The sequence below is a fragment of the Leptosomus discolor genome, chromosome 6 (assembly GCF_034619465.1).
Source record: "Leptosomus discolor isolate bLepDis1 chromosome 6, bLepDis1.hap2, whole genome shotgun sequence".
Lineage (NCBI taxonomy): Eukaryota > Metazoa > Chordata > Aves > Leptosomiformes > Leptosomidae > Leptosomus > Leptosomus discolor.
The window spans coordinates 59,462,866-59,482,329 of NC_141396.1; the positions used below are offsets into that span (position 1 = coordinate 59,462,866).

The following is a 19,464-nucleotide window of genomic DNA, read 5'->3' on the forward strand; positions in this document are numbered from 1 at the left end:
CTTTTCACCAAGGCCAAGGACCTCTTGTCTTACATCAGTCACGTCTCTTACACACAGACCCCTCACTCGCAGCTCCCAAGCCACACGGGACGCAGGTTTTGAATGCTCCAATACAACCTTCCTCAAGCTTGCCACATCTGTAGGAGCAGAATGTCTCACTGGTTTGTGGATACCCTGGAATAACCTTTAATCAAAGCAAATATTAGAGAAAATATAATGAAAGAATACACATGCACATACAGACAGCACAACTCAGTAAGAAAATCATGATTTTCTCCTTCTGTAATGCAGATCAGCTCCAGGAGGCCTGTCGCTGTTTCATCCAGCGAGCAAGCTGTGAACTGTTCGTGGCTAGGATCCACCATCCCCATGCAACGATTTTGACTGTAGTTTTCTCAAGCAGTGCATGGAGATGAAAAACTGAACCTCCCTTAATGCAGAGCTCACAACAGATCTCCCTCTGCTCTACTCCTATTGAGCAAGGGACATCTGAACTTGTTTGTGGAAAGCAGCTGAAAAAGAAGGTAGAATAAGGACTCGAGATTACCCATCCTTTCATTTGGGATTTGCTTCTTTTCCTTTCACAATATGATACAGTAGAGGTGGAACAGGTCTACTAGATCAGTGAGTATATCTTACTTGAAGAGCAGGATTAATATCTTCCCACAGCCATCCACAATGAAGAATGCCCCAGTTGCCAAAATAATTCTGTGCTGAATAGTGAAATCCACAGGTGGGAAGCAACTCTCAGTGAATTCGCTTTCTGGGCGTGCTTAATAACCACACATATTTAACATCAGCACCATTCTCTCAAAAAGTAGAGCATTTTTTCTGTGGTGCCCTCCTGCCTGTTGGCCGAAGGGATCAGAGTCATGAGTTCTGCCCCTAAAGGCTGGATCCACGCTACCAACTGGTGAGTTGAGCCTTGCCAAGACACATTTTTGGAGGAATTATAAAAATCCCTCTTAGAGAAGGGAATCCTATGTGGTACTTAGGCAAAACAGGCATTCCATTTATAAATATAATTACTTTTGCTATTGCATCAAGAAAAAGAATTTAGTAGTGAGGGATACAACAGAGAAAATTATTTATGTGTTGACACAATATAAATAGAAAACAGATCTGCCTGAAACTAAGTGGGAAATGAAAAACATGAGAAAATATGTCACTGAGATTACCAGTTGGGGGGATAACTTACGACCACTCTAGTGCATTCTTTCCAATGGAAGTAGTCCCTCATTTTGCTTGGGTTGCAATTATGTGTGCGCTTATTTAACAATAAATGCACAAGCTTACTTTGCATTTACCAGCAAATTATCTTCTTTTGACTGATGACCTTGAACACTGCAAGGTGGGCACTCTGCTGCAGTGCAAAGTAAGGAACAGGACATCGCTTGCACACAGTCCCCCGGCTGTAGTGTGCTGTAGCAGGGGTTAGGGAAGAAAGGAGTGAGCAAGCCATTCACACTCACACAGAGTGACTGGATGTAGTATTATCACCTAAGGAATGATTTTGACCCCATCTCTTGTATTTGTACACATGCTCCTTTTACTCAGGCTGCTTGTCTGGGTATGTCCATTACTGCACATCTTCTGCTTCAGATTTGTGAAGAATATTTTTATCCAGCATCTTCATTCTTAATATTAATGATTTATCACATATGGTGCACTATATTTTTATAAAGCTGTAAGATACCATGGTGATTAACACCATATGAGAGCCTAAATAGAAGGGAACAGGATAACAGAAATGTCCTCCCAGCAGATATGGGGCTTTTGCTTGTTTTTAGGGAAAGCATCTCAGCCGCATGATTTTACTCTGTCCATAAGAATTGTAGGAGTTCCATAATAGAAGAGTGTACTGTACTTGACAATATTATAGACAGAAGAAGAAACCTTATGTTTATTTCTCTCTACCCTTAATTAGGATTTTCAGATCACTTACATAAGGACAGATTGATTATTCTAGCTCTTTTGACCATACAGATTTATTACTTCGATTTAAGAAGGCAGGAGGAAAAAAAAGTAAGAACCACAAGTATACCCTTGTGTTTATATATGTACAAATATATCTCCCCATATTTCTGGTAGGAAAAGATCCCAGCTTCAAATAGCCTTGCACATTTGTCCCATCAATATCGCAGTCCACACACAAAATCTACTCACTGAATCAATACGGCAGTGAGAAACTAATCACATTTCACTTACCCATCCAAACACTGTGAAAGCCTGGAGACACTGCAAGGCTGCTTCAAATGAGCACGTCACTGCTGGGCACGCTGCAGGCTGCTCCAGCATGCCCGCAGCCCTTCCTTTCACACAGCTCTATCCTCACCCACCTGGGTCAGGACTGGCACTGGGAGAGCCGCTGCCCCCTGCGCTACTGCATCCAAAGCAAGGGCCTTCTGAAGCGTGGCAGCCCAGCAACAAAGGGGATTGTCTCTGGGCACTGGCACATACCAAGCAGCCAGCTTGGGCGCTGCTGGAAAGAGTCAGGGTGAAACCTGTGTGGTACACAGGGGCTGAACCTGAACTTTTTGGCTCTTGCTGGGCTCCCATGGGAGACAGGCGGAGGGGCTGTGAGGATGCCCCACAGCTGGCTGCAAGCTGGGCACCCCTGGGTGCTGTTTGATCCTCCAGACCCAGGGACTGCCAGGAGGGCTGCAAGAAGCGTGGGGAGATGAGCACGAGTAGGTCCCTATGCATCTTCCCCCGGGCAGTGCAGTAGAGGTTAAATAAAAAAATGCATTGGGGAGAAGGCCGTTTCTGCAAAACTGGTCACTAGCAAAGAAAGGCAGCCAGGCCCCAGGGATGTTCTCCTTGCCTGAGGATGAAATGGGATTACGCTGGTAATGTTTGCTGCACTGTAATTAAGGTGGTGTCAGTACTTTCATTAAAAACTGTGGTTTTTTGTCTGAGGGGCTATGGCTTGGAGAAAATTTTTCCTTGAGGTTGAAATACAACATTGTTCTCAGCCAGAAAACACATGCACAGTCTTCATTATATATGTAATTTAGAATCTCAGTATAGTCTTGACTGTGGAGGCTCTACTATTGTTTCCATATGGGTATGTAGCTAATTGGTTTAAAACATTAGTTACTAAAGGAGTATAGGACTGAATTCTGACTGGACCTCATGTAGGTGACATGTCCCCATTAATTGGCTGCAATTAACTCCAAAAACCGAAGGCCAAATTCTTCCCTTCTTACCCAGGCACATAGTTTTACTGAAGTAAACAGCTGCAAACAGGATTGGGCCCCTAGTGTTTACCTGCTACAATACAAGGCACCTGCCTCTCCCACATTATAACTCCTTTAAAAGTGAGACCATCCCACATGGGTCAGAGATTATTTCCTTGCAAAACTGGCAATATATGACAAGGTTATTTCTACTAATAGTATCTAAATTCCTATCATCATAGCACCCAAGATCTCACATAAGGAACCAGGACCCCTGTGCACTAGGTGCCGTACAAAACACAGGATAAAAACATAGTCCTACTCCAAAAAAATGTATGATTGAATGCCCACAAACAAATCCTTTCCCCCATGTCATGGCCAGGTTCGTGTTATTTCTGTTAAGTAATCTGAGTGTAACGCACCACTCCTGCAAACAGCAAACATTTATATAACTTTCTGCATGATAAGTCCTAATTTCACACCAGCCCATTGGCTTTCCCCAGCGGTGAATGCAGACTGGCCAGCTACTGCCCCGTGTGCTTGCTCTTGCCTGTGTTGTTCTTCCTGGCTTGCCTATATCTGCAGTGCAGCCAGAATTTAGCATGTACTGGCTGCAGATACTAATTTGATTTTACTCAAACTATTAGCATCCTATCTTTTTGGATACAAAAATCACGCCAACTAGTAATATGTCATAAAAGATTATTTCTCCACTGCCCACTGCCACATATATGCCAACACTAAAACTCAGAATATGGAAGTTTATAAAATTACAGTTTCATAAAGTTGTAAACAAAACAGGAATTGCAACAACTTAGGCAAGTCACAAAGAATGGAACTGAAGTTCATAAGTAACCTGTGGATGCTTCATATGACTTCACATGGATGCTAACAAAATACAACATGACATAGCACAGTCCCTTGTTCCTTTAAGAACAAATTGTATAAATTGCTAGCAAGGAAGAATTTGGGCATATCTGCAAATGCTTAAACACAGAACAAACTTTATTCAGGAGGCAGTTGTTTCCGGTGAAACTGTTATGCATTTAGTTACTTATCTGCCTAATGTAGCATCCCCAGGATCATGGCTTTGGTATGGAATAACTTAATGAATTTCAGTGTAGTGCATCAGCCACCACTTGTCACAATAACAACATTCAAACATAAACAAGTGATGCTCTTATTAAGTGCAAACATGTGCAAAATTAACATTCCTAATAGGCAAAACTTCTCCACATAGGAAGGTATTATTAAGAATACTACCAGAGTCAGGCAAGCGTAATTCCTTATGCAGACAAACTCACTCCAATACGAGTTCCTTTTCTGAATTTAAATGGATTAAAGAAGTTAGAGTTAATCTGAAAAAAAAAAAAAAAAAAAGCCAGAAGATGCCAGAATGAATGAGTCTGCATGAGGGTTATACTATAACCACTAGTTTTAAATTCACACTTTGGCGTGCACAAAAAGAACATTTTCTTATGAAGATAAAAGCCTCCACGTGTAATAACTCGATATATAGACAAGCCCTTGGGGCTCGCATCTTGAGCACTTAACATTTTTGGCCCTGTCTTAATGGATAAAAAAGGTGTGTTTCTCAGTCACATTAGCCCAGCCAAAGTAGCTTAACATGATGAAAGGGCCTTAGGCTTTGGTGAGAGAAGGTGTAAAGGTGTGAGGTTAGCACATATATCACAGCGTGGGCAAGGCTGCCTTTAACACATACTAAACTAATCAAGTTTAAGCAGGCAGGGGATGGGGAGCCCGGACTGTGTCAGTCCATGTTCGTACAAACTCTAGATTAGTCCGTGTGGAGAGTAGCTGTTGTGGAATATAGGTCAGGATATTTCACGATGGGGAGCAGGTGAGAAAACAGGACCTAGAACGAAACGTTCTTCCTTACAGACGGTGAACTATGCTGCCTCCAAAGAGGGCGCTTAGATGGATTTTAGGGGGACTGGACATGCTATCTGTCCATTGCTCTGGAGCACCTGATAACTGGAATTCTGCAGCTGCCTGGGAATGCTGCTCAGGACAAGAAGGGAGGCTTATCCCCCACCATCTGCAGCAACAAGTGTCTCGCCAAAACTGCTGGGAAAGTCACCGCCGCTCAAGGGTACGTCATACCCACTATCCAGGCTGTGCTGGCTGTTGCCTAAAGTAAGACCGATCTACAAGATGACAAGTAACCAACACTGATGAAAAGAAAAAACAAACATTTCAAGTTTAAAACCAGACTTCTACAACGCATTCATTAGCATACGACAATTAGCATAGGCTAACTTTTTTTTAGTCCAGCCAAGTTTAGTACAAATAAACTAGGAGTCGCGTATTTGTATGATGTAATCCTGATTTTGCCACTTCATTTAGGCTTTGTCTAGAACACTTTTAAATTATCTTGGGGTTGTTTCTTTTCAATACCGAAAACACAGTTATGCAGCTATTTCTGAACTACTTGGGTGCCTACAAATGCAGACATGAAACGCCACCACAGGCAGCTGATGTGGTCACTGCCCTCAACTGCCCACTGCACCGTTTTCCTGCAGTTTGCTGCTCCCGCAGCAGGGATAGCCAAACGGAATGTGCACCGGCACCAAAATCTCCACAGTTTTCAGAGTTTGTGATAACTTGGTGATTTTCTTCTGCAATGGAAACATGTGTGCGAAGAGAACAAAAATTAATTTTTTGTTTTATGTAGAGTAGTGAACGTTGATTAAACTGGCAGAGTTCTGAACCAATGTCATAAAAGGGAAAGTATCTGGATCCTATTCTTGATTGAATCTGGAATAATTTTCTCATTATTTCTGCTACATACACAGCTTTCATTGTATAATGGTACGACAGTACTTAGATACACGTTGTCATTTTCCTTTAAGTACTTCTATAACAGGATCATTTTCCTTAACCAGCTGATTTAAGACAGCGTCCCATCTCTAACTTGTTCTATTATGAAAGTACCACTCTTTGACATGAGGCACATTGGGACAACTGAAGATGTTTTGAAGTTATAACCGTTAGCATGTCTTGTTTAATCAGTACTGCAAGGGTCTCACTTATATTTCAAAACAATCCCAGAAACACAGAAATGTTTATTTTAAGGAAGGTTAGAAGGTAAAAATCCCGCTGAAAGTTTCAAAGCTGCCTGCCCTTGAAAGTTAAGAAAAAAAAAAAAAATCAGGTGTGTCAGTTCACCTGAGTTAGTTTTCAATGAAGTGGGAGATCTCTTAACATCCAGTAAAGCAGAGAACCTGTTCAGTTAATGTTACATCGTTGGTATAAAAATGTGAGTCTTCCAGACAGAGATAATTTATAATAGGTGGCTAGCGTGGGCCACGTATAAATGTAAAAATGTTCCTGACAGAGCTGTTCAAACATCCTGAATCAACAAAGCACTCCTACCCTGGATTTATGTTTGGTGACACAATTTCTCCTAGCTTGTCCCCCTGCCTTCACTGAGTGATAAATAATGCTAGCAAATGGTTTCCTGCCATTCCCTCCCTGCTTTAGGTTCCTGCTCACAAGCCTCTCTCAGACCCACCCAGCTCTTCACACCTTTGATTGCCGCAGCAATGGCTGCAGCAGCTCACAGAACAGACCTGCCCAGCTTTGTTCAGACACGTAACGAGATAAGGCACAGAGTAGAACTAACAGGCATAAGTCCCTTAACGTGCTCTTGTCCTAGACCGTGCTACACCAAAGCTAACGTCATCCTGCCTCCACTCAGATTTTATACATATAAATACATATATAGAATTAATATCAGAAAGAACGGAGAAAAAAGTTAAAACCACACATCTGCTTTTGCCTGAGAGGCAAAGCCCAAAGCTCAACCACTTATGGGTGATCTAGAGGTATTAAACAATGCTTACATGGGAGACCCAGATGAACCATGCATGGACAAGCGAATCCAGTGATTTCACTGAATGTATTTCTGTGGTGGGATGACAGCTATTCCCCACACACCTAGCAGTTGATCTGAGCCCACGGCCTGCTCACGTGTCTCAGCTCCAATCAATTTGCACATGCATAGTAGCTTCAACACATCCCAGGCTCACCCAAGCCGCTGTGCATGCGCAGTAGATCCGCACATGCACAGTCAGTGTTTCAGGAGATGGCCATTTTTTTTAGCAGACCAGATGGCAACCTGGCAACTCGAGCAAATGCCACACCAGCAGTCCCACTGGGCAGAGGCTGTGGCCTTTTACTTCCCTCTCCCTCCTGTTCCCTTTTTTTTTCCCTCTTTACTCCACCCACGTCTGGGCCTGTACAGCATTAAATATTTTCAGTTAAATTATGCTACTTGCCCGAGTTAACAAAATTTAAAGGCACTTTCTTCTGCGTTAGACCACATGTAAACAGATTAAATTCCCATATCTGAAGTCATATGACTTACGCTGTCATTTGCAAACTTCATAATACAAACATTTAGCTCAGGATATGTATTTTAATTTGGCAGAAGTGAGTACATTTTCAGCAATAGGGCCAAGAAAGTCATGACAACAATGCAACTGTGGTCCTTGCATGGCTGAGTGGAAGGGATGGCTTTATATAATTTTATATATATATATATACACATATACAAGTATGTTTATAGATGGAGATAAACGTTACCTCTGTCTCCACATATAGATATGAAAATGTCACAAAGGTCTAACTAATTACTCACAAACCTAGGGAGTGAACCAACCAAGGCTTTTTGTTATGAAACAGTTCCCAGGAAAAGAGGCCAGCGAAAGCCCTATTTGTTACTGCATGCTGTTTTAATTTAGTACTTCTGAAGTTGACAAGTGAAAAATTTGGGAAGGAAAAGTGTAAAGTTCTGGATTGTTGTGTGTTTATTTTTACATCGAAAAAAACACTGAATAACGTTAGCTCCTCCTCCCCTCCCTCCCTTGTTGTACCTGTGTGCTAGCCTAGGCCATTTTGTCAACTGGGATTCAAACACAGAAGAGAAACCTTAACGCCAAGGAAGAAACAGTTCGTGCGGGGCTCTCGGGACGCATTTGTACGTATCGGAGTCTTGGAGGGATCTCTCCCCACGATTTCTGCAAGTCTGGCGAAGTTCTCCAACGCGCCCGCCCCAAACATGAGTCACCTCGGCGCCCTGCGGGGCAGCAGGGTTCCCTTCTCGCCGTCCGTACGACCTACTTCATGATTCAGCACCCGTGCGGTGCTCCAGCGCCGGGCAGCGGGAGGGAGGAACGCCCGGGCCCGGGGCGAGGGGCCCCGCAGCGCTGCCCGCGGCGGGAGGCGGAGGGAGGGAGGGAGGGAGGGAGGGAGGCCGCCTCAGGGGCTGCCCTCAGGGCGGCGCCCGGTGCGGAGGCGCGGCGGCGGGGGGCCCTCGGTCGGGCGGGCAGCGCGGCGGCCTGCTCCCCGCCCGCGGGCCCGCCCCAGGCAGCAGGGCAGGGCCCGGGAGGAAAGTCCGGGGGCGCGGCCCGCTTCCTCGCCCCGTGGCCGGACTTTCCTCTGCCTGTGAGGCCGTAGCGCTCCCCCCTCCCCTTTGGAGCCGGAGTCCCTCCTGGCCTCCGGGACACGTTAAATCCCGTGTAATGAGGCTTAACCCCGCCCCGAGCCGCGGCGCAGCCGGGCGGGCAGGCAGCCAGCTAGGCCCCTGCCCGGGGGAGGCCCCCCCGTCGCCCCGAGCGGCCGCAGCTGTTCCAGTCGGAGCTGCTGGAAAGCGGCCACGCTCCCCAGACTTTGTCTCCCTCACACACAGCGCTGAACTCTGGTCCCTCCCTCCCCTCCCCCGGGGCGGCCGCGGCTCCCCGCCGCTCGCTGCCTCCCCCCCCCGCCCCGAGCCGCAGACGCACGGCGGGGGGAAGGGGAGGCTCCCCGCCTCCAGCCCGCCGCCAGCCGTGCCCGGGCTCCCCGGGGCTCGGGAGGAGCGAGCGCCGCCGGGCTGGGCATCATGTGCTGGCCCCGGAGCCGCCGTCCTGGGGAGCTCAGCCCGTGCGCAGGGACGGGGCGGGAGCACCCTGCTGCGAGGCGGCCACTTTCATCCCGATGCGGCTTTTTTTTTTCTTTTTATTTCCACGGGACCGTGGGGAAAATAAATAAATAAAACAACAAACCAAGGGCGGGGAGAGGGTGGGGGAGCGAGCGGGGCTGCCGGCCCCCGCGGGGCGCGGTACGGGGTGGGTACGCGGAGCGCCCCGTGGCGTGGCGTCCCGTCCCCGCTCCGCGGCTCCGCGCTTTCCCCGCAGCCCGCCGCGGCAGCCAGCCCGTGAGGTCAGTGTCGGCGGCGGATGGGTGTCTGCGCCGTGGGACGGGCGGTGGGCGGGCGGGCCGGGCAGGCGCAGTGTGGGGCCGCGGCAGGGGGAGGAGGGCGGCGGGCGGGTTCTGTGTCTATGTGTCGCACTGGCAAGGGGGGGGAAGGGAGGCGGCGAGGCGCGGGCGGGGGGGGGGGGTTACACACCAGGGCAGCGGCGGCAGCGCCGGGATCCCTTCTCCACCCCGCGGGGAGGGAGCCTCCTCCTCCCCCCTTCCTCCTCCCCCTTTTTCACCCTTCCTCCTCCTTCTTTCCCCAAAGTTAAACTTCCTGCTCCCGGCCCGGCTGGGAAGGGGACGCGGAGCCCGGCCGGACTCAGCCCTCGACACACACAACAGCTGGAGCTGTCAAAACTTCCTCCGCTCGGCCTCGGCCCCTACCGCCTCCGCCGCCGCCGCCGCCTGCTCCTCCTCCGCCCCCGGGGGCTCTGCGCGGGGGGAGGGCGCAGGGCCAGTGTACAATGAAGCGGCGGCCGCCGCAGCCGGGCAGCGCAGGAGCCGGAGCCGCCGCCAGCTCCCGGGGCCTCTGAGAGGGGGGGGGCGCCCAGCGGCGGGATCAGCCGCCTCTCGCTCGCTCTCTTCACCTCGCCCGCCACCTCCCCCAGCCCCGACAGACCCCGCCGAGCCGGGGAGGGGGTGTTATTGTGTGTGAGACCCTTCCTTCCTCTGCGCTCTTTCTCTTCGCCCCCCCGCCCCCCTCCCCCTCCTGCTCTCCCCATGCTGCTCCCCCTGCTACCTGTGCTGGTCGGCGGCGGCTGAGGCCAGCAATGCGAGGCGGAGGTGGAGGAGGCGGAGGTGAGGAGGAGAGGAGCCGCGGGAGCAGGAGGAGCATCGGGATCCCCATCACCATCCTCATCTTCATCCTCATCATCATCATCCATGTGTCTCTCTCGTCCTGCTGACTAGGATGTCAACGGAGGACAAGAGTCTGGTGGTGGCGGTGGTGGAGCCGCCTCAGCAGCAGCAGCAACCCCCCGAGCCTGGAGCTCCCCCCCCAGCAGCAGCAGCAGCAGCCACAGACAAAAGACCTAGGGGCCGGCCTCGCAAAGATGGCGCTTCCCCTTTCCAGAGAGCCAGAAAGAAGTAAGTTCAGCGTTTGTGTGTGCGAGGCAGAGAGGGGCAGGGGGCAGGCGGCCAGGCGCAGGCAGAGCTGTCAGCGGAGACTCGCTGCTCGTCGCCCCCCTCCCTCCTGCCTAATGCCATTTTGAGAAGGGCCCTTCTTTCTTCTCCTCCTCTCCCCTTTGCACTTTCCCCTCCTCCTCCTCCTTCTTCACCTTTGTCTTCCTCCGCCTGCTCTCCCTTTTCCACTTTTCTTTCACCGTCCCTATTCCTTTCTTCTCCTCCTCCTTCGGAGTTTCTCTTTAGCTCTTCCCCCTTCCCCCTCTTCCTCCTTTTTTCCTTGCCTTTGCACCTTCCCCCTTCTCCTTTTTGAGTCTCTTCTCCTCCAGGACGCTCGGCTGCCTTCAGCGTCGTCTAGCTACTCCCTGTGCTTGACGGGAGTTCCTCCTCGCTTTCCCTTTTTATCCCCCCTCCTCTTTTTGGGAAAGAAAAGACGGTTCTCGGTGGGTGGCGAGGAGAACACCCCCCTACACCCCCCCACCCCCGCCCTCCAACACGGGCGGATGCGGACGCAAAGTTGAGGCAGGAGTTTCTTCGCCGCCAGCCCCGCCGTGCGCTCGGAGGTGGGGAGAGGCCGGCGGCGCGGGGGGAGCTGTCAGGCGGCGGCCGCTCTCGGAGGGACGCGCCGACGGGACGGTGGCGAAGCACAACAAACACAAGGCGGGGGGGGGTGGCGGCGGCGGGGGGGGAGGGGGCGGGGGGGGCGGGGGTGCCTCTTGCTGGGCTCTGGCAGGTTTCCCTTCACCGCGGCCTCTCCCCGCCGGGGGCGCGGGCGGTCGTGAGCCCCAGCGGGTGCGGCGTGCGGCTGCCCCCCCGCCTTCCCGAGGGAGCCTCGCTCCTCAGGGGGCCGCTCCTCTCCCCTCAGCCCCGGGCGGGCGCACACAAGGTCCCGCAGCGCGGGTGCGGGGAGCCCGTCGTGCCAACGGCCGCTTCCCCGCTGTGAGGGAGCCGGGCGAGGCGGCGGGTATGGCCGCCGTGCCGTTGAGAGGTGCCGAGCCGGGCTGGGCTCGGAGAGGCCTGGTGGCCGCTTCGGTGGCGGTGCCGCTGCCGCGCTCCCCACGGGTTATTTTAGAGCAGGATGGATCCTGCCATGACATACCTGGTGGCAGCAGTGATAGGGCAAAGCCGGGCGAGCACGTTTTGGGAAGAAACGTAATGATGATTGGCAAAATAGCCCCTGCGCTGGAGAGCCTGTGGAGCCTTGGGGCTATAGAGTTTGTTTCCCTTTGTTTTGAAGGGACGCTTTCAGTTTGACCCCGCTGGAGTGTGTTTAACCAGGTGAGGTGCTGGCGCTTCGCTGAGCGCCCACCCCAGGCCTCACCGTCGGTTTCCGAATCGGAATCGTTTCGGTTGGAAAAGACCTTAAAGATCGTAGAGTCCAACCATAATGTCACAGTGGAAGTCCAAAGCACCAGCAAGGGATTCTGCTGGGCTGGACCTAAATGTGTGCAAAGGCTCTTCTTTCTTCTTTATAAGTTCGTTTTTACAAATACACATTAGTTAAATATCCCAGGACAGAACTAGTTTGGGATCTATGGATTTTTTTTTTGTTGTTGTTGTCGATGAAAGTTTCCCTTCAAGGATTTTAATGTTCACCCCCTGATTTTGATGGAGATGCATTGTTTGCAGCTCCCTCTTCCAATTATCTTACATATTCGCTTGATACAAATTTTCATACAGCGATAGCTGAAAGTAGTTGGCAAACGTACACATGCAGTAAAGTTCTTTGGTTCATTTCCTTTATGCTTAGTTTTACATACTTCGGTTTTATTTCTACATATAGAATCCAAACCTTAGGTAGGAAAGCTTTGAGTGTTTTATTTTAAAAGAAGTTTTAGGAAGAAAAATGCAAATACAACTGAAATGTACCAGCCTGCACAAAAAGCAAAACAGTGTTATTTGTGAAAATTGACCTATCTTGTAGGGGAATTTGAGGTTGTGTACATGCTTTTGACGAAAAGTAGGTGCTAAAGAGGTAATTCCTTTTTTTTTTCAGTGAGGTTTTTGGTGGGAACATTGTCGACTAGTTTTAGAAGGAAATTAAATTTTCCTGTAAAAATATGTACTTATGGTGACATGACTATAAGTGTTCGTGTAAGAGCTGGAAATGAAATCAGCTGAGACAAAAATTAAAATCAATCAATACTCTTACTCTATGTTCACACTATGTTTGTTCCTCTCTGGTGTGGTGCTAAATGTCCTTCTGCGTCTTTGTGGAAAACGTGTAATGTTGGCAAAGGCCTTATGACATAAGTCATAAATGCTTTTAAAACTAAAACCAGTTATTTCTAACTTTCACAGAGTAGCTATAGACTGGTCTTTTTTAGTTGCATCCATTTTGGGGAGAAAATGGTTTTATTTTGTAAGTTGTTCTATTTACAAAATGCTGATTACAATTAGCTAAGCAAATGCAGAAACAAAATAAGTAAACATTTTTTTTTTCTTGTGACTGCTTGGTCCTGTCTTCCTTTTCACTTCTATGCTTTTCAGTTGGATTAATGTGCCTCATGTAAACCAGATAAAAGAGCATATGTCAGACCATTTTCTGTACTGTAATCACATGTCTAAATCACTATTAGCCAGTCAAATTGTTCAACCGCTTTATCCCATTATAGGAAATGTTCCACTGAATGTTCAGTCTAAGTGCAGTCTAAGTAACGATCACACGAAGAGCCCTGCATTAAACCGGCAAAGCCAAAATAGAATAATTCCTTAGCTATGGATGCTTCCATTAAAGAACAATACCATATTGGAGAATGGTGTAGGTTGGTATTTTACCTTCTTGAAGGCCATGTTTGTAAGCAAATTTGATGAGCTTAAGCAGACAGATGGAAAACTGCCTTGAAGCTGCTTCTGTGAGATGCCAAGGATTCTCAACTCTTCCCAGAAGTAGGCTTATGTTAAGGGAGCACAGGGTTCTTCAGTGGGGCAGCTCTGCACAAGTCTCTGTCATCCCGCATTTTGCCTGGTTACCAGTAAAAATTCCAGTGGTTCTGTGGGCACAGGTATGTGTGGGGAACAGTTGAGGTTTCCTATAGGTGATGGGCTGGGAATGAGTGGCACCAGTACCTGGAGAGGTGCTGATAGTAGAGCGTGGTGCTAGAACAGCTTTTTATCGTTGTTTGAAGGCTATAGCTTCATGAATAGCATTGTCAGGCGACTTGATCTTAGGTGAACAGTTCATTTTTATTATTTATATTGTAATTGTGCCTAGAGGCCAGGGCACCATTATACTACACATAGTACAAATGCATAAGCAAAGATTGCTTTGGCACAAACAATTCCTTAATTTAAATGTAAAGATAAGACAGCGTGTAGATGTAAGAAATGTATTGGGAAAGCACAAGGGAGCTGTGGGAAAGCTATGAGCAAAAGAACGTGCAGAAGTTCAAGTACCCTGGCTATCTCAGCATTGGCGAATGATTCATAGGCATCAGACTTTGAGGATATATTTAAAGGAGGGTAGCATTGTCACCCTGAGGATTCTCACAGACAGCTTGTTTCCTGCCTGAAGTGCTAGACAAACACTCCTATTTTCTTCCTTAGGTTTTGACAAATGGGTATCTGTGTAGAGCAGTGGGTCAAATTTAAGAGGCAGAGCTAGAATAGGCCATGCAGAGCCTTGAGATTGAGAGCAAGTGGGTTATTCATGATATGGTTCATCAGGAAGAAGGAAGAACACACAGAGCTATAACCAAAGCAATGAAGGAGGGAAATGTTTTGGTAGTACCACCTTTCAAATGACTGTAAAAGGTGGGGAGATTGCACTTAGGAAGCCAAAAAAAAAAAAAAAAGTTGCATTACCGAAGATACAATGTGATGTAGGAGAAAGAAACTTTCAGGTGCATAGTTAAAAGAGAAGTCTGCTGGTCTTGTGTAGGAAAAATGGAAATAATTAGGGGCCATGTCATTGTATGGCCTGAAATCTTGGAAACTTAACTCCTGTAGTTGGATTACACCTCAACTTCCAGGCTATGGTCCTGAAGGATAGGAATGTGATCCAGAAGAAGTTGCAGGGGAAGAGTTATCGGTTCTGTTTTAACTGTATTGCCACTGTATGAACAGCTGGTTACTCATAAAAATGTATCAGAATAGTATTGTACAGGTGCAGTAAACCTTTCTGTAACCTGATTTTTCTTTTTGTGACGTCCATCTACAAGAAGGGTCGGAAGGAGGATCTGGGGACCTACAGGCCTGTCAGCCTGACCTCTGTACCGGGGAAGGTTCTGGAGCAGTTCATCTTGAGGGCGCTCACATGGCATGTGTGGGACAGCCATGGACTCAGGCCCAGACAGCATGGGTTCATGAAGGGCAGGTCCTGCTTAAACAACCTGATCTCCTTCTATGACTAGGTGACCCACCTAGTCGATGAGGGGAAGGCTGTAGATGTCATCTACCTGCACTTTAGTAAAGCCTTTGACACAGCTTCCCACATCGTTCTCCTAAGAAATCTGGCGGCTCATGGCCTAGACAGCTGTACACTAAGCTGGGTTAAAAACTGGCTGCATGGCCGAGCACAGAGTGGTGACAAATGGGGTTAAATCCAGCTGGCAGCCGGTCACAAGCGGTGTCCCCCAGGGCTCAGTATTGGGACTGGTCTTGTTTTACATCTTTATGATGATCTGGATGAGGGGATTGAGTGCTCCCTCAGTAAGTTTGCAGATGACACTAAATTGGGTGGGAGTGTTGATCTGCTCGAGGGTAGGAAGGCTCTGCAGAGGGACCTGGACAGGCTGATGGGCTGAGGCCACTTGTATGAGGTTCAACAAGGCCAAGTGCCGGGTCCTGCACTTGGGTCACAACAACCCCACGCAGCGCTACAGGCTGGGGGAGGAGTAGCTGGAAAGGTGCCCGGTGGAAAAGGATCTGGGGGTGCTGGTCAACAGCCGGCTGAACATGAGCCAGCAGTGTGCCCAGGTGGCCAAGGCCAACAGCATCCTGGCCTGTATCAGCAGTGGTGTGGCCAGCAGGAGCAGGGAGGTGATCGTGCCCCTGTACTGGGCACTGGTGAGGCCGCCCCTCGAATGCTGGGTGCAGTTTTGGGCCCCTGACTGCAAGAAGGACACTGAGGTGCTGGAGCGTGTCCAGAGAAGGGCAGCGAAGCTGGTGAAGGGTCTGGAGAACAGGTCTGATGAGGAGCGGCTGAGGGACCTGGGGCTGTTTGGTCTGGAGAAGGGGAGGCTGAGGGGAGACCTTGTTGCTCTCTACAGCTACCAGAGAGGAGGCTGTAGTGAGGTGAGGATCGATCTCTTCTCCCAAGTAACAAGCAATAGGACAAGAGGAAATGGCCTCAAGTTGCGCCAGGGGAGGTTCAGATTGGATATTAGGAAAAAATTCTTTACCGAAAGAGTAGTCAAACGCTGGAACAGGCTGCCCAGGGGGAGTCACCATCCCTGGAAGTGCTCAAAAAACATGTTGATGTGGCACTTGTAGACATGGTTTAGTGGGCATAGTGGTATTAGGTCAATGGTTGGACCTCATGATCTTAGAGGTCTATTCCAACCTAATGATTCTATTTTAAGCACTAGAGCTTTCTTAATCTATGCAGGTTATAAGCAGCACAAACAGAGGTATCTCCTGAGCAAAAATTTAGTCGCAGAACTCTGATTGTGTGTGGTCATGATAACAGTTACTTTGTAAGTCAGTATCTAAGCTCATTTTAAATTTTATTTTCAGCATGCATCAGACTGATGTATGTTACAAATTATTTTTGCAATGCATGTAGTGTAAGCGTGAAACTTCTCAAAAACTTTTTATGTGTTTAATTACTTGTGTTAATTTTCATCCTAGTTTTTCATTACTTTGACCAATGTAAGCTACAGTAGGTTTTCAAAGTCTGTTGGTTTCACAATGCAGATAGTTTTCAGGACACGTAAGCATAGCCTTTTTGCCAGGAAATGATTATTTAAGAATTTTTATCATTACCTTAGCTGCATTTGCATTAGGGTAGGCCGATATTTAAAGATATCCACATTCATTTCAAAAGACCCTTAACATGTTGGATGGGTTCTCTTTATAGCTCAGCTGTGTTTCTTTAGTTCATCACACACCTTGTATGTGATGTTTGTATCTCTACTTGCCTGGCCTTTTTTCACTTCAAAATTTAACATTCAGAAAGGTAAAATTTACATTGTGTTATCCAGTAAAAATATTTGTAAATACACGTTCATGGTTAGGGAAAGTCGTTACTACTTGGGAAGAGGGAAGCCTTTCGATGGATGGGCTTTGTAGAACTATTGCACGGAAAAGGGTTAAGGCATTAAAGCAAACAGTGCCTATACTTCTGCCCGTACAAGCCACGTATCACAATGTTTGGCCGAAAGCCCGAAGGTACGTATTAGATCACACAGCGTGAAGAGACGAAGCATTGGAGTAGGCTTTCATGATGAGGACATGACATTGGCTCTTTGAAGGCCTTTCTAGTCCATGGTAGAACAGGCCTGAGCTACGTGCAGCAGGGTCCCATGGGAACTTTGTGCCATTTTCTTCGGCAGCCCACGCTGCATGACTTCCTCCGTTATCTTCGTATTACCAAGCAGTTCTCTGTCTTACATAGTTCTTGCATAGGAGACTGCCTGAAACTGCTCACGGTATTGTTTTGCTCAGGAGGTAAATGATCTCTGTATTAATCTGTTGATTTTCAGTTCTTGGTAGAATTTATGTGATGAATGACTGTGAAAGTTGTTACACATAGTGCGTTTATTAAAATTGTTTTGCCATGTTATCAAAGTTGTTAAAATGTTGATTAATGTGAAGTGGCGTCTTCCCCTGTGTTTTATGGGTGAGTGAGATTAGGCTTAATGCTGGAAACGGTATTTTTCTATAATCTTAGCCTACAGTTTTCACAGACACTGGGCTTGCAAATAAAGAGTCCTTTGAGATTTTTTTTTTTGTGACGTTGCAGTTGTTAGTGTTTGTGTTTCATGATCCGTAGAACCTTTGTAGCGCTTGTTGTGAGAGGACTTCCAAGAGCTATTAGGCAGCATCAGGACAGACCAAGTATGATGACAGAGGGTGACATCTTGACATATTTGGTATCTTGGTCGTAAGGCACGTCTTTGCAGAAGTAGGAATAAGAACCCAGTCCCTTGGTTTCTACTCTCTGAGCGATCCATACACCAGACATCTTTTCATCCTGCAGTCAGTGACACAGGAGACTTTACCCAGCTTAAAACAATAAAACACTTCAATTTTCTTGGCTTTGCTTGTGGATGTTCTTTTTTTTTTTTTTTTTTTTCCTTGCTAGTGTGTTCAACTCCTACTGACTTCTTGTCATTGTTCTTTCATAAGATAAGTAATTGGAAATGGACATTTCTATTCTTTGCTGTCATTTGAGTTGAGAGATGGTTTTCCAAGGCAGTTGGCTTGTTGAGAATAGGTGAGCTCTGCGTTTCTCAGGCTGGAGTTGCTCCCCCCCTCCCCTCTGCCCAGCTGTCCCACAACAGTGTTGGAGGGGTAGCAGGGTCATCTATAAGTAAGGAAAATACAATTTCCTTATCCACCACTAGTGATCACTCCCTTAAGTTATTACACACCGCTACTGTGGACTTAACTTTTTAAGAAATGCTGTCATAGATACCCTAAAATGTTATGAAATGGTAAACAATTAAGTGACTAACAATTGCAAAAAATATTGAAAGCTTTTACTCTCTCTATGTTTAATAGATTTGATTACCAGTTTCTGCAATCTGCATGATTCATCTAGTTTGCATAAATACAGATAAGGTTTTGCTGTAGCAAGTACTGTTTGCTGGTAACTTGCATTGATTTGTGCATTTTTTTGTTTTGTTTTTTACTAGAAGGATGGCACTAGACATTCCCATTCGTGCCACTCTGGAGTTTATCAGATTGGGTAATCAAAATAAGTTGAGCACTTGGTTCGAGAACTACGTTCAGGAAGTTCTTCGAGTAGCATTGGTGCTTTCATACTTTTGAAAGAAAATGCAATGAAGTAGGAAAAAGCCCTTAAAATCTAGAGTACTTATTACTTAGAGAGACATAGGTAGTGAGTGTATGGAGTGCATCAGGTGGTTATTTTCCCCAAACACCATAAATCTTAAGCTGGCTCTGGCAGCGAAAAGAAGCAGCAGTGCTGCCCTCCCTCCGCTACCAGCTGTTTGTTCTTTCCCTTGTGCTGACCCAGGCATTTGTGTAGCCATGTGGTGAACTGCATTGGGAAATTGATCTGGGTTAAAACTAACCTGGCAAAGAAACGTGTTTGTGATAGCATGAGGGAGGAGGCCGGAGCAAGCGGCCAGGCTGCGGGGAGGCAGAGCTACGGCTTTTGGTGGCTCTGCCAACTTAAAGTAGTATCTGCGAAGCTGTAGCCTTGGTTGTCTGAAATTTAGGGGTGTTTGGGTTTTAGGCTGGCTCCTTTGAGTTCTTCAATGTAGCAGTTCTTACCGGAGATAGTGAGAGGTTTTTACAGCCTATAGTCGTGTTATATATGCTGGTTGGTTGTTTAAAAAAAAAAACCACCAAAAAACCAAAACAAACTGTTGAGAGGGTTCTTCATGGCACATAGGCAGAGGAGATGTTCTCATCTAACTGATTCTTGCCGCAAACATTGGCATTGATTAAATAAGCAACTTCAGTTCTCGCTTTGATCCTCAGAATCACTCTTAAACTGAACATTCAAAGTACCCTAAAATAATCGTATAAGTAAAATGTTTTGTTAACAATAGTTTCTGGTATGCTGAAAGCTCTTTCCTGCAAGTATGTCAATATATAGGCATTATAATAAAATCACACAAGATCTTGCTTCTTTCAGAATATTCTTCCCTTTCACATTTTTGGAAGTATTTTTATTAAATCTCACGTGCACCAAATCCTATTGCCAGCCATTCCAATATAAATATATAATTTCTAATTTTCAGTGCTGTATTTATCAACATTCTAATTG

The 19,464-nt window shown here is 47.2% G+C and overlaps 1 protein-coding gene across 5 annotated transcripts in view; it reads left to right on the forward strand.

Moving 5' to 3' along the window:
* The first annotated feature begins 10,326 nt into the window (after positions 1–10,326).
* The window catches only part of KMT2C (lysine methyltransferase 2C), a 207,159-nt gene continuing 198,021 nt past the window's right edge, over positions 10,327–19,464 (forward strand). For all 5 annotated transcript variants that reach the window (XM_086466929.1, XM_086466926.1, XM_086466927.1 and 2 more), the window contains exon 1: positions 10,327–10,526. In XM_086466929.1, coding sequence (XP_086323055.1) covers positions 10,351–10,526 — 176 coding nt within the window. In that variant the 5' untranslated portion in view covers positions 10,327–10,350. The remainder of the gene's footprint in view (positions 10,527–19,464) is intronic.